The sequence below is a fragment of the Grampus griseus genome (assembly GCF_964374135.1).
Source record: "Grampus griseus genome assembly, chromosome: 16".
In the NCBI taxonomy this organism is placed as follows: domain Eukaryota; kingdom Metazoa; phylum Chordata; class Mammalia; order Artiodactyla; family Delphinidae; genus Grampus; species Grampus griseus.
In genome coordinates, this window is record NC_139010.1 from 52105655 (window position 1) to 52132161 (window position 26507).

The following is a 26507-nucleotide window of genomic DNA, read 5'->3' on the forward strand; positions in this document are numbered from 1 at the left end:
AAGCATCAGAGTACACCCAGAACTGTCTGTAAATAACAAAAGACTTAAAAATGACCACGGTTAAAGATTTGATGAAAGTTCATAAAATGCAATTGACAAGGAAATTTAGTTATTTCTGAGATATACATTTTAAAGTAATAACTACAATTATGACTTATAACATTATACCAGAACATATAAGATTTTTAGAAATTTCAAGTAATGCCTGAAAAATTTATATTAACATATGTCCATACAAATAACCCAAAGAAAGTTTAGTATTAGTTGTTTTTTGTTTGTTTGTTTTTTTATACTGCAGGTTCTTATTATTCATCAATTTTATACACATCAGTGTATACATGTCAATCCCAATCGCCCAATTCAGCACACCACCATCCTCACCCCACCGTGGTTTTCACCCCTTGGTGTCCATACGTCTGTTCTCTACATGTGTGTCTCAACTTCTGCCCTGCAAACCGGTTCATCTGTACCATTTTTCTAGATTCCACATACATGCGTTAATGTACGATATTTGTTTTTCTCTTTCTGACTTACTTCATTCTGTATGACAGTCTCTAGATCCATTCACGTCTCAACAAATGACTCGATTTCGTTCCTTTTTATGGCTGAGTAATTCCATTGTATGTATGTACCACAACTTCTTTATCCATTCGTCCGTCGATGGGCATTTAGGTTGCTTCTATGACCTGGCTATTGTAAATAGTGCTGCAGTGAACATTGGGCTGCATGTGTCTTTTTGAATTATGGTTTTCTCTGGGTATATGCCCAGTAGTGGGATTGCTGGATCATATGGTAATTCCATTTTTAATTTTTTAAGGAACCTCCATACTGTTCTCCATAGTGGCTGTATCAATTTACATTCCCACCAACAGTGCAAGAAGGTTCCCTTTTCTCCACACCCTCTCCAGCATTTGTTGTTTGTAGATTTTCTGATGATGCCCATTCTAACTGGTGTGAGGTGATACCTCATTGTAGTTTTGATTTGCATTTCTCTAATTAGTGATGTTGAGCAGCTTTTCATGTGCTTCTTGGCCATCTGTATGCCTTCTTTGGAGAAATGTCTAGTTAGGTCTTATGCCCCTTTTTGGATTGGGTTGTTTGTTTCTTTAATATTGAGCTGCATGAGCTGTTTATATATTTTGGAGATTAATCCTTTGTCCATTGATTCATTTGCAAATATTTTCTCCCATTCTGAGGGTTGTCTTTTCATCTTGTTTATAGTTTCCTTGGCTGTGCAAAATCTTTTATGTTTCATTAGGTCCCATTTGTTTATTTTTGTTTTTACTTCCATTATTCTAGGAGGTGGAACAAAAAAGATCTTGCTTGATTTATGTCAAAGAATGTTCTTCCTATGTTTTCCTCTAAGAGTTTTATAGTGTCCGGTCTTACATTTAGGTCTGGAATCCATTTTGAGTTTCTTTTTGTGTGTGGTGTTAGGGAGTGTTCTAATTTCATTCTTTTACATGTAGCTGTCCAGTTTTCCCAGCACCACTTATTGAAGAAACTGTCTTTTCTCCATTGTATATCCTTGCCTCCTTTGTCATACATTAGTTGACCATAGGTGGGTGGGTTTATCTCTGGGCTTTCTATCTTGTTCCATTGATCTGTTTCAGTTTTCGTGCCAGTACCATATTGTCTTGATTACTGTAGCTTTGTAGTATAGTCTGAAGTCACAGAGTCAGATTCCTACAGCTCCATTTTTTTGTTTGTTTTTTGTTGTTGTTGTGTTTTTTTTGTGGTATGCGGGCCTCTCACTGTTGTGGCCTCTCCCGTTGCGGAGCACAGGCTCCGGGCGTGCAGGCTCAGCGGCTATGGCTCACGGGCCTAGCCACTCCGCGGCATGTGGGATCTTCCCGGACTGGGGCACAAACCCGTGTCCCCTGCATCAGCAGGCAGACTCTCAACCACTGCGCCACCAGTGAAGCCCTCCAGCTCCGTTTTTTTCCCTAAAGACTGCTTTGGCTATGCAGGGTCTTTTGTGTCTCCATACAAATTTTAAGGTAATTTGTTCTAGTTCCATAAAAAATGCCATTGGTAATTTGTTAGGGATTGCATTGAATCTGTAGATTGCTTTGGGTAGTATAGTCATTTTCACAATTTTGGTTCTTTCAATCCAAGAACATGGTATATCTCTCCATCTGTTGGTATCATCTTTAATTTCTTTCATCAGTGTCTTACAGTTTTCTGCATACAGGTCTTTTGTCTCCCTAGGTAGTTTTATTCCTAGGTATTTTATTCTTTTTGTTGCAGTGGTAAATGGGAGTGTTTCCTTAATTTCTCTTTCAGATTTTTCATCATTAATGTATAGGAATGCAAGAAATTTCTATGCATTAATTTTGTATCCTGCAACTTTACCAAATTCATTGATTAGCTCTAGTAGTTTTCTGGTGGCATTTTTAGGGTTCTCTATATATAGTATCATGTCATCTGCAAACAGTGACAGTTTTACTTCTTCTTTTCCAATTTGTATTTCTTTTTCTTCTCTGATTGCCATGGCTAGGACTTCCAAAACTATGTTGAATAATAGTGGTGAGAATGGACATCCTTGTCTTGTTCCTGATCTTAGAGGAAATGCTTTCAGTTTTTCACCATTGAGAATGATGTTTGCTGTGGGTTTGTCATATATGGCCTTTATTATGTTGAGGTAGGTTCCCTCTATGCCCAGTTTCTGGAGAGTTTTTATCATAATTGGGTGTTGAATTTTGTCAAAAGCTTTTTCTGCATCTATTGAGATGATGATATGGTTTTTCTTCTTCAATTTGTTAATATGGTGTATCACATTGATTGATTTGAGTATATTGAAGAATCCTTGCATCCCTGGCATAAATTGCACTTGATCGTGGTGTATGATCCTTTTAATGTGTTGTTGGATTCTGTTTGCTAGTATTTTGTTGTGTAATTTTGCATCTATATTCATCAGTGATATTGGTCTGTAATTTTCTTTTTTTGTAGTATCTTTGTCTGGTTTTGGTATCAGGTTGATGGTGGCCTCATAGAATGAGTTTGGGAGTGTTCCTTGCTCTGCAATTTTTTGGAAGAGTTTGAGAGGGATGGATGTTAGCTCTTCTCTAAATGTTTGATAGAATTCACCTGTAAAGCCATCTGGTCCTGACCTTTTGTTTGTTGGAAGATTTTTAATCAGTTTCAATTTCATTACTTGTGATCGGTCTGTTCATATTTTCTGTTTCTTCCTGGTTCAGTCTCGAAAGGTTATGCCTTTCTAAGAATTTGTCCATTTCTTCCAGGTTGTCCGTTTTATTGGCATAGAGTTGCTTGTAGTAGTCTCTTAGGATGCTTTGTATTTCTGCAGTGTCTGTTGTAACTTCTCCTTTTTCATTTCTAATTTTATTGATTTGAGTCCTCTCCCTCTTTTTCTTGATGAGTCTGGTTAATGGTTTATCAATTTTGTTTATCTTTTCAAAGAACCAGCTTTTAGTTTTATTGATCTTTGCTATTGTTTTCTTTGTTTCTACTTCATTTATTTCTGCTCTGATCTTTATGATTTCTTTGCTTCTGCTAACTTTGGGTTTTGTTTGTTCTTCTTTCTCTAGCTCCTTTAGTTGTAAGGTTAGATTGTTTACTTGAGATTTTTCTTGTTTCTTGAGGTAGGCTTGTATAGCTATAAACTTCCCTCTTAGAACTGAATTTGCTGTATCCAGAGGTTTTGGATCATCGTGTTTTCATTGTCATTTGTCTCTAGGTATTTTTTGATTTCCTCTGATTTCTTCAGTCACCTCTTGGTTATTTAGTAACGTATTGTTTAGCCCTCACATGTTTGTGTTTTTTACGTTTTTTCCCCTGTAATTTATTTCTAATCTCATAGTGTTGTGGCCAGAAAAGATGTTTGATATGATTTCAGTTTTCTTAAATTTACTGAGGCTTGATTTGTGACCCAAGATGTGATCTATCCTGGAGAATGCTCCATGCGCACTTGAGAAGAAAGTGTAATCTGCTGTTTTTGGATGGAATGTCCTATAAATATCAATTAAATCTATCTGGTCTATTGTGTCATTTAAAGCTTATGTTTCCTTATTTATTTTCATTTTGGATGATCTGTCCATTGGTGTAAGTGAGGTGTTAAAGTCCCCCACTATTATTGTGTTACTGTCGATTTCGTCTTTTAGAGCTGTTAGCAGTTGCCTTATGTATTGAGGTGCTCCTGTATTGGGTGCATATATATTTATAATTGTTATATCTTCTTCTTGGATTGATCCCTTGATCATTATGTTTCATTCCTTGTCTCTTGTAACATTCTTTATTTTAAAGTCTATTTTATCTGATATGAGTATAGCTACTCCAGCTTTCTTTTGATTTTCATTTGCATGGAATATCTTTTTCCATCCCCTCACTTTCAGTCTGTATGTGTCCTTAGTTCTGAAGTGGGGCTCTTGTAGACAGCATATATATGGGTCTTGTTTTTGTATCCATTCAGCAAGCCTGTGTCTTTTGGTTGGAGCATTTAATCCATTCACGTTTAAGGTAATTATTGATATGTATGTTCCTATGACCATTTTATTAATTGTTTTGGGTTTGTTTTTGTAGGTTTTTTTCTTTTGTGTTTCCCACTTAGAGAAGTTCCTTTATCATTTGTTGTGGAGCTGGTTTGGTGGTGCTGAATTTTCTTAGCTTTTGCTTGTCTGTAAAGCTTTTGATTTCTCCATCAAATCTGAATGAGATCCTTGCTGGGTAGAGTAATCTTGGTTGTAGGTTCTTCCCTTTCATCACTTTAAGTATATCATGCTACTCCCTTCTGGCTTGTAGAGTTTCTGCTGAGAAATCAGCTGTTAACCTTATGGGAGTTTCCTTGTATGTTATTTGTCGTTCTTCCCTTGCTGCTTTCAGTTATTTTTCTTTGTCTTTAATTTTTGCCAATTTGATTACTATGTGTCTCGGCGTGTTTCTCCTTGGGTTTATCCTATATGGGACTCTCTATGCTTCCTGGACTTCGGTGGCTGTTTCCTTTCCCATGTTAGGGAAGTTTTCGACTATAATCTCTTCAAATATTTTCTCAGGTCCTTTCTCTCTCTCTTCTCCTTCTGGGACCCCTATAATGCGAATGTTGTTGCGTTTAATGTTGTCCCAGAGGTCTCTTAGGCTGTCTTCATTTCTTTTCATTCTTTTTTCTTCAGTCTGTTCCGTATCAGTGAATTCCACCATTCTGTCTTCCAGGTCACTTATCCGTCCTTCTGCCTGTTGATTCCTTCTATGTAGTTTTCATTTCAGTTATTGTATTGTTCATCTCTGTTCATTTGTTCTTTAATTCTTCTAGGTCTTTATTAAACATTTCTTGCATCTTCTCGATCTTTGCCTCCATTCTTTTTCTGAGGTCCTGGATCATCTTCACTATCATTATTCTGAATTCTTTCTCCAGAACGTTGCCTATCTCCACTTCATTTAGTTGTTTTTCTGAGGTTTTATCTTGTTCCTTCATCTGGTATATAGCCCTCTGCCTTTTCATCTTGTCTATCTTTCTGTGAATGTGGTTTCTGTTCCACAGGCTATAGGATTGTAGCTCTTCTTGCTTCTGCTGTCTGCCCTCTGGCAGATGAGGCTATGTAAGAGCCTTGATGGGAGGGACTGGTGGTGGGTAGATCTGACTGTTGCTCTGGTGGGCAGAGCTCAGTAAAACTTTAATCCCGTTGACTGTTGATGGGTGGGGCTGGGTTCCCTCCCTCTTGGTTGTTTGGCCTAAGGCAACCCAACACTGGAGCCTACCTGGGCTCTTTGGTGGGGCTAATGACAGACTCTGGGAGGGCTCATGCCAAGGAGTACTTCCTAGAACTTCTGCTGCCAGTGTCCTTGTCCCCATGGTGAGCCACAGCCAACCCCCGCCTCTGCAGGAGACCCTCCAACACTAGCAGGTAGGTCTAGATCAGTCTCCCCTGGGGTCACTGCTCCTTCCCCTGGGTCCCGATGCGCACACTACTTTGTGTGTGTCCTCCAAGAGTGGAGTCTCTGTTTCCCCCAGTCCTGTCGAAGTCCTGCAATCAGTTCCCACTAGCCTTCAAAGTCTGATTCTCTAGGAATTCCTCCTCCTGTTGCTGGACCCCCAGGTTGGGAAGCCTGATGTGGGGCTCAGAACCTTCACTCCAGTGGCTGGACTTCTGTGGTATAAGTGTTCTCCAGTCTGTGAGTCACCCACCCAGCAGTTATGGGATTTGATTTTAGTGTGATTGCACCCCTCCTACCATCTCATTGTGGCTTCTCCTTTGTCTTTGGATGTGGGGTATCTTTTTTGGTGAGTTCCAGTGTCTTCCTGTCGATGATTGTCCAGCAGCTAGTTGTGATTCTGGTGTTCTCGCAAGAGGGAGTGAGAGCACATCCTTCTACTCCGCCATCTTGGTTCCTCCTCTGTGTATAGTTTCACCAGATTTTCAAAGGGTCCCTAACCCAAAATAGATTAAAAACATTGGCCTTGGGGCTTCCCTGGTGGTGCAGTGGTTGGGAATACGCCTGCCAGTGCAGGGGACACAGGTTTGTGCCCGGTCTGGGAAGATCCCACATGCCGCGGAGCGGCTAGGCCCGTGAGCCACAACTGCTGAGCCTGCGCATCTGGAGCTTGTGCTCCACATCGGGAGAGGTCGCGGCAGTGAGGGACCTGCACACCGCGATGAAGAGTGGCCCCCGCTCGCCGCAACTGGAGAAAGCCCTTACACAGAAACGAAGACCCAACACAGCCAAAAATAAATACACACACAAAAAAATAACAGTTGCCTTAATTTTGTAGTGAACTCAAAGTTGAATTTTCTAGGTTGGATATCATCTTACAGTTCATTACTTGCATTAATGGTGAGCACATAGAACTTAAACTGTTTATTTAGCACAGCAACAGTAATCTGATCATTTGTCAAATTTCCCTGACTGAGCAGTGATATATAATGTAACCAAAGAGTTGTTGCTGGTTAGAGCTTGCTCCCGTATAGAGGATGATTTCAATTTATTAGAAGCACAATTTAGTGTTGTTAATCATAATCAGACTTTCTCCAGCTTCCTAGCGATTGTGTGCCATTTAACTTCTCCAAACCATTGGAATAATAAATGTGGTATTGTTGCTCCAGAATCTTGTCAAAATTTATCACCAGTTGAACATTATTGATGAAGTCATACAGTCTTTTCATGGTAGTACTTCTGTTATTTGACTTACAGCTTTTTAAATAAGCTAACACCAAAGAATTATATGCTATAATTTTGATTTTGTTTTTGTTTTTAGAACTCTTCATCTTGGCTTATACCTATCCTTCCTGATATGCTTCGACACATTTTTCAGTTTTGTGTTTTAGAAAGCAGCCAGGAAATTCTGGACCTCATTCACAAGGTATATGGTGAATATATCTGTACTCCTTTCCCAGTATCTTGGTAGATGTAAAAAAATTTTCATAACTCTGTACTGTTGTTGATCAGGGATTTTAAGAAATTAGAAATCATCCAAGAGATTTGAATAGTCTGGAGATCTGCAAAATGAGACAAGGAAATAGGCTTCTTATGGAATATAGTAAAGTCCTGGTTAGCCCTGCTGCTTGTGTCACCTACCTGGCAAACGTTTTAAGCGCTTTCTTTGTAGCCTCAATACAGAAAATAAAATGAAGGAAAGGCTGCTTTTCTCCATCCCTCATTTTGCTGTTTATCAGCATGCTTATTGATCCTGCAGAGTATCTTTGGGATTTATTGGTCATATATAGAGTCTGATTGTCATAGTTTAGACTTGTACTTTTTTATTACTTAGCAAAATTGGTCATATGTGTTGGAACCTTTAAAGAATAGACATTTGATGTATTTAATAATATTTATGGGAGGAAATGGCACTGTTGTACCTTTAAAACCTGTTAAGTTAGTCTTGAATCACTGACCTCTGAGGTGGCTCATTGTTAACAGCCTTGGGTTAACATTGGTATTATTTCTACATGCTGGCCCTAGCCCATTTAATGCTAGGCATCAAAAAAGGTGCTTTATTGAGTAAGATCATGAATCAAGACTTATACTTTTCTTAATTTATACTAGGATATTACTACCTCTGAATTTAGCAGAGGTTATTTATAGGAGCTATCATATATTGAAGCGGTGTTGAATATAGGACTGCATATTGAGCTTTATGATACATACAAAGGATTTCAGAGACTTACTGAGATTTTGATAACTTATTTTTATGGGTATCTTTTTTTTTAAGTGATTTTCATAAAATACTGAGGAAAATACTTTGTACTCCTTTTTTAAAAAACTTTCTCGTGTATTACTTTTTTTTAGTATATGAACCTACCTACCCAAAAACAGTATTTAAAAATAAGCCTCTATATTGAATTTTAAAATTAATCTCTGTGCTATTTCCTACTTTTTTTTTTTTTGATTCAGTATCCCTAAAAGTAAGTATTAGGTTTTTTTAGGCCTTGCTAGAAAAATTTCACTTTCTTGTTCCCTTTTCATTCTGCAGGTTTGGATGGAATTGTTGAGCAAGGCTTCGGTTCAGTATGTGGTAGCAGCTGCTTGTCCATGGATGGGTGCTTGGCTTTGCTTAATGATGCAGCCTTCTCATTTACCTATTGATTTAAACATGCTGCTGGAAGTAAAAGCTAGAGCCAAGGTAAGTGTAGAGGGACATAATGTATTTGTATGTTCAACTCATAATTATTTTTTTTTTAACTCATAATTATTAATACAGTAACCATGTAAGAAATCTGTATTGCTTTATTATAAGCATGATACCATTATTGTAACATAAGGAAAAATTATATCATTAGAACCTTGACAAAATGCATAGCAATTTTTATCCATTAAAATTTTGTGAAAAGAACTGTATTTTACTGGGATTATAACAAATGAGAGTGTTTTTGATGTTGTCTATTAAATTTTAATGGTTAATCTTTAATTACTGTTTTCTTCCCCCTTATTCCCTCTAGGAAAAAACAGGTGGTAAGGTGCGTCAAGGCCAAAGCCAGAGTAAAGAAGTACTTCAGGAGTACATTGCAGGTGCAGACACCATCATGGAAGACCCTGCCACCAGGGATTTTGTTGTTATGCGGGCTAGAATGATGGCAGCCAAGTAAGTATACATAAACTCAAAAGTCATTTAACCAAAAGATTCCTCTGATGTGTCTGTCAGTCTTTCCTCCATCACACTAGTTACAGAGTAGGAAAAAAATTAAAGCATAAGAAAAAGTTTCTAATTTTTTTGAAGTTTTAAAAGTAAGATTTATATATCTTTATGAAGATAAGATAGGAGTTATGTCTTCCTTGGGAAAAGTTATAGCTTCAATAGGGGAAACTTCAAGCAATTCTGTAGTAACTTCTTTTTTTCTCCCTCTTAGGTTGTTAGGAGCACTTTGTTGTTGTATTTGTGATCCAGGTGTAAATGTGGTAACCCAAGAAATTAAACCAGCTGAATCCCTTGGCCAGTTACTACTCTTCCATTTGAACTCCAAATCTGCCTTACAGAGAATTAGTGTAGCTTTGGTAATCTGTGAATGGGCTGCTTTACAGAAGGTAAGATTTTGCCCAAAAATAAATGAAGACAATTTAAACCAGTTTCCTTAGCTGTTAGGATTATTTTCATTATATTTTACAAACAGAAAAGTGAAAATTTTCTCTGTATAAAGATCTAACATTTATAGAAAAGTATTCAAATTATATTGCAATATTGTTTCTCATTTGCCTTTAACCCTAGACTTTTTTCTTAGAACCCCCAGTCTTGTACTTGAGAACTACAAAAGATAAGAGGCTTTGAGTGATAGAAATCCATTTTTATGACTAGTAGCAAGGGCAGATTTTTGGTCACAGGAAGAATAAAATCTCCACATTTAAACCCAAATCTTTATGTTTCCAAATAAGCCATTCCCTTACAGCCCCTTTAATTTTTAACTTCTAGTAAGACGTATGATTTTGTGTAAGACTTGCTTCTGTAAATCAGAGAAACTTCCTGCTGGCTTTGTTTATTCCATTGACTGGAATTCTGGAAATTTAACTGTCTGCACTTGCTGTGAGAGCTGCTTGTTACTGCCTCTTAGCAGTTTGTCAGAGCTGTGTCTAAAAGTAATTGAGCCATGCTCTATTGCAACTGAAACCCCAGCTTTGCCTCTGGAAAGAAGCAAGGCTCATCTGTTTTTAGGCAGGACTCGGTGTGCTGGAGAGGCAGTGATGCTGTGTTTTTGTGCCTCTCAGACTCAGCAGCAAGTGTTGACAGTTCGGTTTCTGGACCCTCACAGAGCTTCTCTGGACTTACTCTGTGAAGCCCAGGCTGATCACCCAGATCCCACAGAACCCCTCATGGCTCACCACTGAGGTCATTCCCCCTCTGGTTGGGGCAGGCAACAACCAGAGAGAGTGGGAAGGGTTAGTTAAATTTGGGGGCAGGTAAGTAGCCTTTAAATTATATATCCATTTCTACAGTATGGCATGTGAAGCTATGGGTTCAACTGTTAAGAAATCTAATGAGTTTTTAAATAACATTTTTAGTGCATGCTAAGTGTTCTTTTCTGACTGATTTCTTTTTACAGTTGTATATTTTAAAATCTGTGGTATATAATATATATGTAAACTTGGAATAAATTCAGAATAAAGTAAGAGTAATTAAGTGGAAAGTTTAATGGAATTGTAATAGTTCCATGTGCATGTGCTATAGTCATTCATATTAAAATTTTAGAGTAGTTTGGGTGTGATACCTTTTCTCTGTGCAACTAATAACTATGTTGTTCTGGGAGATAAGAGAATATAGGTTCAAAATCAATAGAAATTTAGACTTGGTAGTTTGCAAGTGAAGATTTATGCATTTCTGGAATTATGTTTACATATTTGCCCTGAATATTTGTTGTCTGTTATATTTTAGGAGTGTAGAGCTGTTACCCTAGCTGTGCAGCCACGTTTACTTGATATCCTTTCAGAACATTTATATTATGATGAAATTGCCGTTCCATTCACACGAATGCAGAATGAGTGTAAACAGCTTATTTCATCATTAGCTGATGCACATATTGAAGTTGGTAATAGAGTAAACAACAATGTTTTTACAATTGATCAAGCTAATGACCTGGTGAGTAAAGAAGTAACCTTAATTTTAGAGCATGAAATAAGGATAAGAACTTTGTCATGTCATGTTTACCACAAAAACACTAATTTGTTGAATCTATTTATGGCTTGGTAGCCTGTCATCACTACCCTTTAGAAAGGTTATTTCATTGTATTGACTTTTCTTGAAATAAGAGAATGGGGAAGGGATTTTTTTTTTTATCTCAGCTTTGACAAACCAATATACCTTTATTAGAAAAAACTGTTACATTTTTGTCACTTCTCAGTTTTGCTTAAGACTGGCAGAGTACACAAAAAATTGATTCTCTAAGTTCTTGAGTACTTCTCCTCCCTTTTGCCAACTTACAATGAAAATATTCAAACATAAGAGAATTACACAATGAAGTCTCATATACTTACCAACTAGATTACACAGTTAACATTTTACTAAATTTGCTTTATCACATATATATGCAACTCTCTACCCCTCTATTCAACCATTAATCCTTCTTAATTTTTGGTGCATTTTTAAGTAAGTTACAGACAGATATCAGTACACTTAAACTAAAATTCAGTTTTTATGTTTTTTTCTCTTTTTTTGTGTCATTAACTAAAATTGAGTTTTTATGTTTTTTTGTTCTTCTTTGAGGTAAAACTTATGTACTATGAATTGTACAAATCTCCAATGGAACATATGATAAATTTTAACAGAAGCAAATACCTATGAAACCCAAACCTCTATCAAGATACAGACAGTGCCATAACACTTCCCAGTCAATCCCTTGCCCTCAAATAACCATTGTTCTGGTTTTTCCTTCACCATAGATTACTTTTGCCTGTTCTAGAATTTCATATACATGGAATCATACACTCTGTGCTGTTTGGTGTAAGGATCTTTTTCAGCATGATGTTTTGTAAAATACATGTTGTTATATGTATCACTAATTCATTCTTTTCTATTGCTGAGTTTTCTTTCATTGTATAAATATACCACAATTAGTGTAAGCCCTTCTCTGCTTGATGAACATTTGGGCTACTCCAAGTTCTTAGCTCAGAGCTGCTATAAACATTTTTGTACAAGTTTTTTAAAGACATATTTTCATTTCTCTTGGGTAAATACATAGGAGTGGAATTGCTGGGTCATAGGGTGAGGTGTTTATTTAGTTTTATAAAAAATTGCACTTCTCCCAAAGTGGCTGTATCATTTTACCTTCTAATCAGCAATATATGAGAGTTCTGGCTGCTCTACATCATCACCAACATTTGATGATGGTCACTCCTTGTAATTTTTGCCTTTCTGGTGGTTGTGTGATAGTGTCATTGTGGTTTTAACTTGTGTTTCCTTGATGACTAGTATGTTTAACACTTTTTTATGTCTTATTGGCCATTTGTTGATCTTCCTTTCTGAAATGTCTGTTTAAATCTTTTGTCTGTTTTTAATTAGGTTGTCTTTTTATTATTGAGTTGTAGGAGTTCTTTATATATCCTGGATACCAATCCTTTGTCAGATAGATGCTTTCCGAATATTTTCTCCCACTGTGTGGCTTGCCTTTTCATTTTGTTAATGGTGTCTTTGGATGAGCAGATATTTTTAAGTTTGATGAAGTCTAGTTTATCAGTTGTTTTCTTTTATGGTTATTGTGTTCTGTGACCTAAGGTACCTTTTCTTATCTCCAAGTGGTGAAGTTATTCACACACATTTTCTTATAAAGCATTGTAGTTTTAGTTTTTGTTCAGTCATCCATATTTATGTTTATATATAGTGTGAAGTAGAGATTGTGTTTTGTTTTTCATATAGATACCTAATTTTTCTATCATCATTTATTGAAAAGATTTTTCTTTGGCCATGGAATTTCTTTGACACCTTTGTCAAAAATTAATTGAAATGTAAGTGTGTGTCTGTATATGGGCTCTATTTGTTCAGTCTATTTGTCTGTTATGCTAGCACCAGTGTCTTGATTACTGTATCTTTGTACTTAGTAAGTCTTTGAGGTTAGGTGGTGTAAATGAGTTCTTCCTTTTATGAGTTAAAGAACCAGAAACTCAGCTGCTTCACTTGTGTTGATTGCTGTGAAAGAGCGTGCTTCATTTCTTATCCCCCTTTCTTATTGAAAAAATAATATAGTTGAAATTTTTTTTGTTCTCACCTGTGAAAAAAAGCTAAAATTGCTTCAATTTTTTTTCTGAGTTTTTCTGATTGTTGTTTTTCTATAATTTCTCCTTTTTGCTTCCCCTCCCCCATATTTTGGCTTCCTGGAATAAAACCTCAAATTTTCTTTAAGGTCTGGGTTCCCTTCTTACTGTTTCTGACATTTCTTTCTAAAGCTATTACATGGACTCTTAAAGCTTTTCTTATACAAACCTCTCACTCCCCAATGAAACTCCTATTCTGTTTCATCAGCTTCCTTAGTCCAGTGGTTTTGACCTGGGATATCAGAGTCTCTAGAAGAGCATATTTGAGGGAAGAGCAATTTTAAAAGATTAGTCTTGGCCTTGGCTAAGAGCCACTGCTATTTGTAACTTTCTTTGCATCCCTATTTTATTCTTACCTGCAAAATATAGGCGTTTCCTGAAGGTCTTCCTTTGTCACCATTCTCACAATTTAGTTCTTAACCATGTACTGTGCTATCTTCTCTTGATCTTTTATGTTCTTCAATTAGGCATTTTTGCTTGGATATCTCACTATCATTTCAAACTTAACACAACCAAAATTGGGATTTATTTTTTAACAGAAAATAGCCCTTTTTAAGCACCGTCTCAAATCTTGTTAACATTTCCTTTCAGAAAGTTTCATATGTTTATCCTTTCTCTGTTTCCATCACCACAGCCCAGTCAAAGGCCTTAGTACTTTATGACTAGGTCCTGACTCATCTCTAAGGCTGCAGGCAGTCTCTGGTTCATTCCATCCTGCATGCTGTGCCACACTAATAAAATTCTTAGTGCCACTCCGAACACATCCCTCCCCTACTTAAAAACATGATTTTCTTTTTCCTTGATTTTAGTTTTTTTCTTACTTTCAACACCTTCTCTAAATTCCCCATCTCTTTTCTCCTCATTATTCTCAAACTTCCTCCACTTAAGCCTAGTTATTCTCTTGCAGAAGTACACCACCCTCACCCACTTTCTTTGCTTCACTCATTCTCACTTTGGTGTCTGAGCTCCTCTTTCCTTTGCCAGAAATTCCCTGCCCTCCAGCCTCTGCTCATCCCAAGTTCATCTCTTGACATTCCTTCATCGCCTTGTGCTCAGGCCGTGGTAAGCTGTTGTCAGTTCCTTGGACAGTGCCTCACTTTGCACTCCCTACCTCACTCTGTTTGCCAAGATGTCCCCATAACTCCAGACTTATCCATTGTTTAAGAACCTAGCATAAGTGTTAACTGCCTCTGGCAAGCCTTCTCTACTTTTGTCTCCTCTAAGAAGAGTTAAGCTATCCTTGTGCTACCACAGCAACTTGCACTTACCTTAGTTTCATGTTACATTGTCTTGTTTACTTATGTATCTGTCTCCCACATTATTCTCAACATTTTTTGAGTGTATGAAGACATTGATACTCATCTCTTAGTATTACTTATTAAATATTTGTTGAGTGAATGAATTTGGGGTAATTGGAAAGCTTTTCCTAAATTGCCTAGAATCATTGAAAATTGACAGAAGCATAGTGTATTTAGGACAATGTTTTTAAACTTTTAGTAATGAAACCTGTTTCAAATAATCTTATGCAAAGCTTGAACACATAAAATAGACAAAGCAAAGTGGAAAGTATAAGCTAGAAGTGGTATGTGATCATGTTCCTTTGTAGAGAACAGATCAAGATGAAGCAGATACAGCTCAATTTAAAGTCTTTGGTATTTTATAATGATAAAAGAAGATCTTATTTGTGTGCCTATTTTGCTTTTTATAATAGAGGTTGGCATTATCAGTCTTGTCCATAAGGGAATTGATTATTTCTAAGTCTGAAAAATTGGGTTCTCCATTAAAAAAAAAGGTAGGTTCTTTAATGTTACAGGCTTTTCTGACCAACATTGATCAGATTGGATTTATGGAGCCTCTTTATGATTGCAGTTACCTATCAAACAAGAAGACTATTTTTGTTATGTAATCCATCACAGTCTTTAAATGGTAATTTAAAAAATGTGTGCACAGAAACTTGTACATAAATGTTCATAGCAACATTATTCGTAATAGCTAAAAGGTGGAACCAACCCATCCAGTCATCAACTAATGAATGGAAAAATGCAACTGATATATCCATATAGTGTAATATTATTTGGCAAAAAAAGGAATGAAGTAATTATACATGATACAACATCAGTGAACCTTGGAAGAATTATGCTAAATGAAAGAATCTAGTCACAAAAGATTACACATTATATTAGTCCATCTATATGAAATGTCCAGAATAGGCAAATCTATCAAGATAGAAAGTAGATAAGTGGTTACATGGGGGTGATGAAAATGCTCTAAAATTGTAGTGATGGTTGTACAACTCTGAATATAATAAAAAACCATTGAATTGTACACTTTAAATGAGTGTATTGTATGTGAATTATATCTCATAAAGTTGTTTTAAGAAGATGTATTGAACAGTCTTTTAACGGGGCTTGTAAAGTAGTCTGATGCCACAGTCTTACAGCTTTAAGCAGCTCTTGGTAATTAAATAATTAATGACTATTGTACCATCCTCTCTTAACTGTTGGTTTATATTTGCTTACAGCGTTCTCATTTCACCAAAGTACTGTGTGGGTATTGTGTGTGATTTTTCACTCAAACTTATTAGATATAATAAGTCTCTCAAGAAACTGTCTTTCTTAAACAATATAATACTAATGTTAAATTAAGTCAGATTAAAATAAAGTTTAGGGCTTCCCTGGTGGCGCAGTGGTTGAGAGTCCACCTGCCGATGCAGGGGATGTGGGTTCGTGCCCCGGTCCGGGAGGATCCCACATGCCGCGGAGCGGCTGGGCCCGTGAGCCATGGCTACTGAGCCTACGCGTCCGGAGCCTGTGCTCCACAACGGGAGAGGCCACAACAGTGAGAGGCCCGCGTACCACAAAAAAATAAATAAATAAAAAATAAAATAAAGTTTACTTGGAAGGTTTTAGACATTTATTTAGTTTACTGAATACTAAAATAGTACTAGATATCATGGAACTTAAAATTGAAACAGAAAGTTTGTTGTCTGCCCTTTAGGAGTTTACAGGCTATTTGGGGTTGATGTCCTTAATGATTTTTGATTTCTCTTTTTTAATAGGTCACTGCTGTTTTTAATGAAGTCACATCATCTTTCGATTTAAATCCTCAAGTGTTACAGCAGTTAGATAGTAAACGACAGCAGGTCCAAATGACAGTTACAGAGACCAACCAGGAGTGGCAAGTGTTGCAGTTGAGAGTGCATACTTTTGCTGCATGTGCAGTTGTAAGCTTGCAGCAACTTCCGGAGAAATTAAATCCTATTATAAAACCATTAATGGAGACAATTAAAAAAGAAGAGAATACTCTAGTGCAGAACTACGCGGCTCAGTGCATAGCCAAACTACTTCAGCAGTGCACAAGAAGGACGCCCTGTCCCAATTCAAAAATTATTAAAAATCTCTGTAGCTCACTTTGTGTGGACCCATATCTAACTCCTTCTGTCACGTGTCCAGTACCAACACAAAGTGGCCAGGAAAATTCTAAAGGTATATATCTAAAGTTTTATTTGGGGTAGAGAAAGAATTAACCATTTAAATTTGTTTATAGTCACTTACAGGTATAATTTAAGCACAAATCCAGTTTATGGTGGAGCTTTTTCCCATTTTGAGAGAATTTGCACATATTGCTAATAAAATCACAGTCTCTTAACTTAAATAAGTTATTCATAAAAGACCTGATATATAAAATGACTGAATTCTATGAGACAGGTGTTAACCCTTAACTTCTCTTTCAAGACCATAATTATAGGGTTTACTGTTAACAGAGCTAGAAAACTTAATTATATCCAGTGGTGAATAAAAGTTCTTCCTGTAAAATTCTGGTTTCTCTAATTTAGTACATGTCTTATGAGATAAGTGGGCTCTGTTACCTTTAGCAAATAATGCTTAAACAGCTTTTCTATTTTCATCCAGAAAATTTATATGGAAAGTAACTGCTCTTTGTAGGCTAATCTCAAGGACCAATGTTTCTTCACATACCTTAGTCCTAAATTCCCCCCATCCCTGTCCCTGAGAGCTATGTGAGGCAGCAATATTTTGCAGTGGTTGGTGTTTCTGAATTCATGGTAACTATGGACTTTTTTTTTTTTAAAGAAAACTTACTTGCATTGTTTTTTAATGTTTCTTTTTATGCCTGGAAACATTCATTTTTAAAGAATTAATGTACTTTTAACTGAAGGTACATTCATTCTTGCATGTAATATTTCTTGTTAATATGATGCTGCAAATTTGGTTGTATTAAGTATGGTCCTATGCAAATATTAAAACATTCAGTGTTATAAATTATTGATTTTTGTTACCATTTCATTGTCTAAAGAAAATACCATTGGCCTATAAAAATTGAGGCTTAAAAGACAATTTTAAAATGTGTTGTATCTCTTTTGGAGCAGGAAACATTTGGTCACCTATATTATGCTTTAAAAGTTATTTAACTTTTTTCCTTAATAGGATCCAACTCCGAAAAAGATGGAATGCATCATACTGTCACCAAGCACAGGGGTATAATTACACTCTATAGGCATCAAAAAGCTGCTTTTGCTATCACAAGTAGGCGAGGTCCTACCCCCAAAGCAGTAAAAGCTCAAATAGCAGATCTTCCTGCAGGAGGTGGTGGAAATATCCTTGTTGAACTTGATGAGGTAAATAGTTTTTTTCTTTGAATACTCTGATTTTAAAACAAGTATCTTACAGATTGAGAGCTAAATTGTCTATCAGCTTCTAGAATTGTTATTTTAATATTTTTAAGTGAAAGAACTGGGGCTAATAACTTTTTGGAGTACTGCAGCAACAGGGTCCAGAAAAACGGAAAACTTCTTCAAATTTCTCATGCCTCTTATTATTTTTACCAGCTTAACTTGATGATTATCTTCTAGGCAAGAAACCCTCTCAGTAGTGGGTACATAAGTCATTCATGAATATAAACTAATTCCTATAACAGTGACTACAGAGATGTTAAGTAATAGTGAAAGCTAACTTTTCTCAGTCCTATCAATGTCAGGAATTGCTGTTGATATTCAGAGGATAAGTTTATACATGTCAAAGTTTTACCTATCTGACTTTTAGTCAACTTGGAATTTATTAACTATGTGATGTGAGGTAGGAATCTAAATTTATTTGCCCACATGGACAGCCAGTTTATCCCACCGTTGAATCTTTTCCTCCCTGGTTTATAATGGCACCTCTGTTTTATGTCATGCTTTGTATATATAAGGATCTCCTTGGGCTCTCTATTCTGTTTCATTGGTCTACTTATTCTACAGTACAGTCTTCTTTAAAGATGATTTTAAAAAGTGTTTGCTTTTGGAAAATCTTACAGTCACATTGTTAACAATGGAATGAATGCTCTAGGTAGCTCTTTTGGTTGCAAGACGTAGGAACTTAACCTGAGTTCAGCAATAAACTATCAATGCTAAAAGACATGTGTTTAATATATTTCTATAAAGTATAGGCCTATTTCAAGTTTCTTTTTTTAAACCAAAATCTTAGCTTATTGTGTATATTTCTTTTAAAATATTCTGTGAATGAAGGTTTTTTCACTATCTATATTCTTCCCATAATTTTAATCAAAAATTTACTGTGGTTTTAATATTTATACTTACATGGTTTACATAGTTCCTTCATTTAAAAATATATATGTATCTTTCTGGGGGGACAGTTTCTTTTCTATTTAATTATTATTAAATTACTGGGCTTCCCTGGTGGCGCAGTGGTTGAGAGTCTGCCTGCCAATGCAGGGGACACGCGTTCGTGCCCCGGTCCAGAAGGATCCCGCATGCCGCGGAGCGGCTGGGGCTGTGGGCCATGGCCGCTGAGCCTGCACGTCCGGAGCCTGTGCTCCGCAACAGGAGAGGCCACAACAGTGAGAGGCCCGCATACCGCAAAAAAAAAAAAAAAAAAAAAATTACTGCTAAGTAAGAGGTTATTAATCTTGTGGTTAAATTAAATAGATGTTCATATTCTATCCCTTAAGCAAATATAAATAAGGGCCCATCATTTTATTTCCTTTTCCTCTCTCTACCTGTTTCTTTGGAGTGGAGAGAAGAAAAAAACATGTTACTTAGAACTGTCTCTAGAAACAGCACATATTTGTCTATTCCTTATCTCCAACCCCCCGAAAGTATTTTACTTTGGATGTGAAAATCTAGTTTGGGATTTTATGCCCATGTAAGTTTAATTATTGAGAAATGTTTATAGTTATGGTAAATATGTCCAGTAATTGCTTAATTAGTTAATGGTAACACTGTGAATTCTTAGGTAGTGACTTTTAAATTATCTTAATAACATTTCAAATGCATTATACTTTTTTCTCAAATTTCGTTTTCAACTAACATTTAATTTTAGGCCCAGAAGCCTTACCTGGTACAACGGAGAGGAGCTGAATTTGCCTTGACAACTATAGTGAAGCATTTTGGTGGTGAAATGGCAGTGAAGTTGCCACATCTCTGGGATGCTATGGTTGGTCCATTGAGGAATACAATCGACATAAATAATTTTGGTGTGTACATATTTTTCCGAGTTGCATTTTAAACAGATTTCAGTATATATCCATTACGTATGTCCTTATAAAATAACAATGCCTATACCTGTTTATCCCAGGCCAGCTGGTAAGTTTTTAAATGGAAGGTTGGTAAAAACATTTATTTTCATGTCATTTTGCATACTTTTTGCTTTTTACTTTTTCTATTACATATTTAGAAACAGATACTTGAAATGGATCATTATGTTAAACACCTTTAGTTGCTTTAGGTGTAGTACCTCAGCAGTTAAATTAAGGACATGGTATTTCATTTTACATTATAAAGCAAAATAGACTCTCCCACAGTACCTGGGGGAGTGCTAAAACTTTTTGTGGGCTCTAGATTTTAAAGAATTATTTGCAAGGTAATATGCACTTAAATCAATATGTTTTAATAGATGGAAAGTCCCTCCTGGAAAAGGGAGATGGCCCTGCCCAAGAACTGGTGAATTCTCTGCAAGTTTTTGAAACAGCAGCAGTGTCAATGGATTCTGAGCTTCATCCCTTGGTAACTAACTAATGCAAGTGTAGTTTTTTTTCTAGTAAAACAAGTAGTCTTATTAGACTTAAGGCTTGAATGAAAAGTGCAACTTTGATGTCATCCCTTATAATTGCATTTTCTTTTATATGCTATATCTAGATTCCTTCTTTCCTGACAACTCAACTCTTATGGGCTTTGAGGCAGAGCTGGGTGCATGAATGATAGAAAACCCACTCTGGGAGCTTAGAATACAGGGCAGTAGGGACAGGGCTCTGATGACGCAGAAGCCAGGTATAAACAGGAAAGAAAGCCGCATCCCTATTCATCTATACCATCTTAACAATATAGTCTAGGAAAGGAAGAGTACAGGTAATAAAACCTCTTTCCAAGATAAATGTAATGGTAGAAGGAAGTTACCTCTCAGAGATGAAACTAGTCAGTGGCAAAGATAGAACCTGGGTTTATTTTTTGACTGTTAAAATATCTCTTACCAAAAAATTGGAACAGAGGGAGGAGGAACATAGACAAGAGAATTAATTGTCTGGTTTTTCCATTGAAGAAAGTATTACTCTTTCCGTATAACTGCAATAGGAAGCTCTCTGCAGTTTATAACATTGTGAAGGGTGCTATCTCCAATTCTCTATTCACATCTAATATAAGAGGGAGAATCTAGGAGAGAGTAGAGAAGAGTGAAATTTTTCTGTTTATATAGTAATAAAGCATATTCTTGTTAAATTTTGCGGATTTATCATTAGTAAAGAAGGGCAGAATCCTTTATATGCTCACCCTCCGTGATCAACAGCATGCATTCAGCTGAGCTGTAAGGCTAGTCTGTTGAGCAAGTACCTGGATCTCATGAGCATTAATCCTGGCTTCCATGCAGCAGACATTTAATAATGGGATATGTTGTGGTCTTGTGATCATATTGCCTTTGGTAAGCCAGGAAGTTAAAGTGGAAAATACCTACCAAAGTATAGTGCCCAGAACAAAATCGAGATCACTCAACCCCGTGAATAAAAAAGTACGTACCTAAAACTAAGCCATGTTGGGAGGGGGCTGATGATGTGTGGTGTCATTTTCCCACCCTCAGTAGGAGATTTTTGCAAGTTCCTTTGATGCGTTCCCTGCTAATTTTGGAAAGAATTGAGTGTTCCCTGATGCGTAAGAGGATATTGAACAGGGGAGAAGTTCTGCACCTTTCTATTCTTTTTAAAAGCATTATAATAACAACTTAGATTTAAATTTTTATTGAGGATGTTTTGACAGTAATGGTTTGAGGTAATTGGAGATATTCCTGGATTTAGAGTTACTTAGAATATTGAGAACCTCTGAGTATGGGCCGTTATAGTTATATTTTGAACAGTAGATTCCCTAATGAGTGTTCTGATTATCTTAAACTTTTTGTTTTTAGTTGGTACAGCATTTGCCTCATCTTTATATGTGCCTTCAGTACCCCAGCACTGCAGTGAGGCACATGGCTGCTCGTTGTATAGGTGTCATGAGCAAAATAGGTACCATGGAAACAATGAATATTTTTTTGGAGAAGGTTCTTCCATGGCTGGGAGCAATTGATGACAATATCAAACAAGAGGGTGCAATTGAAGCACTTGCCTGTATCCTTTTTTATTTTGACAAACTATTCAGAAATTATATTCATTTTATTTAAGGATGACTAAAATAAAATTTATTCAAATGTGCACAGGGAATTCCCTGGTGGTCCAGTGGTTAGGACTCCGTGCTTTCACTGCTGAGGGCATGGGTTCGATCTCTGGTCAGGGAACTAAGATCCCGCAAGCTGCGCAGTGCAGCAAAAACAAAACAAAACAGAACAAAAACAAATACGCACATAACCTGCCTTGTTCCAAAAAGAAACCTACTTTTTTAGATTTTATTTTGAAGTGTATTTTTATTACATTATAATACATTATAAATATATTTACATTTGATTATGAAAATATTCACACAGAAAGTCTGAAGAATTACTATTAATTTTAAGAGATCTTTTTACAGGCAAAAATTTTATGTACCTCATGAACTATTTATCTAGTAACTAATCTGTTTATTTGGTTTATAATCAATTTTTTTTAATATTAATCAGATATAGGTAGTTCTTATAAACATTATGTTCGCTTTGTTCATTACTTGGGTAGAAAATGACTAAGTATATACTAAATAACTAGAAATATACAGGCAAGCTTATTTATTTATTATTATTATCATTTTTTGCGGTACACGGGCCTCTCACTGTTGAGACCTCTCCTGTTGTGGAGCACAGGCTCTGGACGCGCAGGCTCAGCGGCCATGGCTCACGGGCCCAGCCGCTCCACGGCATGTGGGATCTTCCCGGTCCGGGGCACGAACCCGCGTCCCCTGCATCGGCAGGCACACTCTCAACCACTGCGCCACCAGGGAAGCCCTACAAGCAAGCTTTTACCAAGGGTATGGCATCCACTGACATTCTTTTCTCGAAATAACCCGAAAGATATTTCGGTATAAGAGCAAGAAAGACGGGTGGAGATTAAATCAGTTAGAAACTCTGGCTCAGAAATGCTAAAGATTACAGGAGGGGCTTCCCTGGTGGCGCAGTGGTTGAGAGTCCGCCTGCGGACGCAGGGGACACGGGTTCGTGCCCCGGTTTGGGAAGATCCCACATGCCGTGGAGCGGCTAGGTCCGTGAGCCATGGCCGCTGAGCCTGTGCGTCCGGAGCCTGTGCTCCACAACGGGAGAGGCCACAAGAGTGAGAGGCCCGCATACCACAAAAAAAAAAAAAAAAAAAAAAAAAAAAAAAAAAAAAAAGATTACAGGAGGACTGAACTCACTGGGCCTGCTATGTCCAGTTTAAGATTGTTGAGATATTGGTGGGAAATTTGGAATTAATCTTTGACGCTGAGTTGTGCTCCCTTGCTTGCAATTGTAACTCAGTTTTGGTATGGGAATTCTAGAAACTTGTAGGAATTTCTCTATGGAAAAAAGTCTTATTAATAAAGTTACCTCCAACCTTCCTCATGATGAAAATGATGAAAAACATCATTTTATCTTAATCATGAGAAAGTTACATAATGTTCACAAAGGAGTAACATTGTACAAATGCTGTTATAGTTGAATCATAGACCTTGAGGGACAGTCAGTTCTTCATAATACAGGTGAGAAAATGAGGAACTGTTTTAGAAGTCATGGTCTTAGTTTGTGAAAACATCTACCTTGGAACCAGTTGGAAATTTCCTTAATAACTTACTCAGGTGTAATGGAACAACTGGATGTTGGTATTGTTCCATATATTGTCCTTTTAGTCGTGCCTGTGTTGGGAAGAATGAGTGATCAGACGGACAGTGTAAGATTCATGGCTACACAGTGCTTTGCAACACTCATTAGACTCATGCCACTTGAGGTAAGTTGAAGATACTTGGTTTATGGACTTAATGTTTTCAGTAACTTCATAGTAATTGTAACCCTTTTTAAAGAACATGTCAGGTTTAAAAAAAGATTTGAATATGTTTATGTTATAAGTGTTAAGAATTTTATGCTTTAATGGGTAATTTTTTTTTTAATACAGTGTTTTAAATAAAACTATGGTTCTGGGACTTCCCTGGCAGTCTAGTGGTTAAGACCCCACTGCAGGGGGCACGGGTTCTATTGGGGAACTAGGATCCCACATGCCACACGACACGGCCAAAAATTTAAAAAGCAAACAAACAAAAACTATGGTTCCTAAAAGAATGATAATTCATTGATGCTATTCTAGAAATAGAATTGTTCCTAAGTATCCCTGGTAACATCTATGTAAAGATTCTGTTCTGAAGTTTACGTGAAAGGTAAATTTGAAAGATGGTAATTGAAAGTGTAAAAAGCAAATGATGTCTCTGTTGGATTATGGAGAAAGCAGACTAGAAGGCTGAAGTTGGAGAATTTTGGAGTATATTCATGCTACAGAAATAATATATGTGGCCAGTGTGGGAAACAGAAGTGGCTTGAAGCAAGGGAAAAGCCAGGACCCTTCCACTTAGCCACTTATATATTTTTATGGGATTTTTGTAATTCAGGAAGTAAGTATATATGCAGTTCATCCGTGGTGTAGTATGTCAGTAGCTCCTTTTGGATGTGTTATCCTTTTGGGTGTGTTTAGAGTATTACTGGCCAATAATACTCTATTTCATGGAGACACCACATTTTGTTTATCCATTCACCAGTTGATGGACGTTTGGCTTATTACCAGCTTTTGGCTATTATAAGTAATGCTGCTATTAACGTGCACTTTATGCACTTATAAAGTCTTTGTGTGGATGTATGCTTTTATTTCTTTCCTTTAATTTATTTGTTTTATTTATTTATTTCTGGCTGCGTTGGGTCTTTGTTGCTGCGCACAGGCTTTCTTTAGTTGCGGCAAGTGACGGGCTACTCTTCGTTGCGGTGCACGGGCTTCTTGTTGCAGTGGCTTCTCTTGTTGCAGAGGACAGGCTGTAGGCACACAGGCTTCAGTAGTTGTGGTGCACGGGCTTAGTTGCTCTGCAGCATGTGGGATCTCCCTGGTCCAGGGCTCGAACCTGTGTCCCCTGCATTGACAGGTGTATTCTTAACCACTGCGTCACCAGGGAAGCCCCAGAACATGGATTGTTAACCACTGGACCACCAGAGAAGTCCCTGCTTTTATTTCTTTTGAGCAGATATTTAGGAGTGGAATTACTGGATCATATCATGTTTAACTTTTTAAGAAACTGCCAAACTATTTTTCCCAGAGTAACTCTACCATTTTATATTTCCACCAGCAAAATATGAGCGTAAGTTGGATGATAGCCTCTCTGAAAAAAAAAAAATTGGCTATATCTGGTAAAGTTGAAGATTCCCATCCCAATGACCCATCAAATCTATGCTAGGTATATATCCTAGAGAAATTCAGAATACATCCAAGACACACCTTCAAGAATATTATTTATACCATTATTTATAGTAGTCTTAAAACCACTCAGATATTCATTATCTGTAGAGTAGGTATGTTAACTGTGGATTATTATACTGCAATAAGAATGAACAAAGTACAGATACATACGACAATTAGTGAATCCTTAACGTAAGATTCTATTTTTATGACGTTCAAAAATAGGCAAAAGTACATGGGATGCATACTTAGGTGATAAAGGTATAAAGAAAGGTAAAAAAGAAATTGCCATGAAAAATCAGTAAGATGATTACCTCTTGAGGAAAGGAGAGTGGGTTATCACTGGGGGGAGCTTACAGGACCTTGTAGGATGATGGCAGGGCTGTTTTCTTTTTTTTTTTTTTTTTTTAACATCTTTATTGGGGTATAATTGCTTTACAATGGTCTGCTAGTTTCTGCCCCATAACAAAGTGAATCAGTCATACATAAACATATGTTCCCTTATGTCTTCCCTCCTGCGTCTCCCTCCCTCCCACCCTCCCTATCCCACCCCTCCAGGCTGTCACAAAGCACCGAGCCAATATCCCTGTGCCATGCGGCTGCTTCCCACTAGCTATCTACCTTACTACGTTTGTTAGTGTGTATATGCCCATGACTCTCTCTCGCCCTGTCACAGCTCACCCTTCCCCCTCCCCATAACCTCAAGTCCGTTCTCTAGGAGGTCTGCGTCTTTATTCCTGCTTTACCCCTAGGTTCTTCATGACATTTTTTTTCTTAAATTCCATATATATGTGTTAGCATACGGTATTTGTCTTTTTCTTTCTGACTTACTTCACTCTGTATGACAGACTCTAGGTCTATCCACCTCATTACAAATAGCTCAATTTCGTTTCTTTTTATGGCTGAGTAATATTCCATTGTATATATGTGCCACATCTTCTTTATCCATTCATCCGATGATGGGCACTTAGGTTGTTTCCATCTCCGGGCTATTGTAAATAGAGCTGCAATGAACATTTTGGTACATGACTCTTTTTGAATTTTGGTTTTCTCAGGGTATATGCCCAGTAGTGGGATTGCTGGGTCATATGGTAGTTCTATTTGTAGTTTTTTAAGGAACCTCCATACTGTTCTCCATAGTGGCTGAACCAATTCACATTCCCACCAGCAGTGCAAGAGTGTTCCCTTTTCTCCACACCCTCTCCAGCATTTATTGTTTCTAGATTTTTTGATGATGGCCATTCTGACTGGTGTGAGATGATATCTTATTGTAGTTTTGATTTGCATTTCTCTAATGATGAATGATGTTGAGCATTCTTTCATGTGTTTGTTGGCAGTCTGTATATCTTCTTTGGAGAAATGTCTATTTAGGTCTTCTGCCCATTTTTGGATTGGGTTGTTTGTTTTCTTGTTATTGAGCTGCATGAGCTGCTTGTAAATTTTGGAGATGAATC

General features: G+C 37.0%; 1 protein-coding gene across 1 annotated transcript in view; it reads left to right on the forward strand.

Moving 5' to 3' along the window:
• The window catches only part of BTAF1 (B-TFIID TATA-box binding protein associated factor 1), a 94736-nt gene that overhangs the window by 48433 nt on the left and 19796 nt on the right, over positions 1-26507 (forward strand). Inside the window, exons 15-25 of the mRNA XM_082673708.1 lie at positions 7211-7315; positions 8426-8575; positions 8892-9034; positions 9300-9474; positions 10814-11017; positions 16244-16670; positions 17631-17821; positions 19524-19677; positions 20097-20206; positions 21591-21792; positions 23420-23568. Of these exons, the coding sequence (XP_082529834.1) occupies positions 7211-7315; positions 8426-8575; positions 8892-9034; positions 9300-9474; positions 10814-11017; positions 16244-16670; positions 17631-17821; positions 19524-19677; positions 20097-20206; positions 21591-21792; positions 23420-23568 (2010 nt within the window). The remainder of the gene's footprint in view (positions 1-7210; positions 7316-8425; positions 8576-8891; positions 9035-9299; positions 9475-10813; positions 11018-16243; positions 16671-17630; positions 17822-19523; positions 19678-20096; positions 20207-21590; positions 21793-23419; positions 23569-26507) is intronic.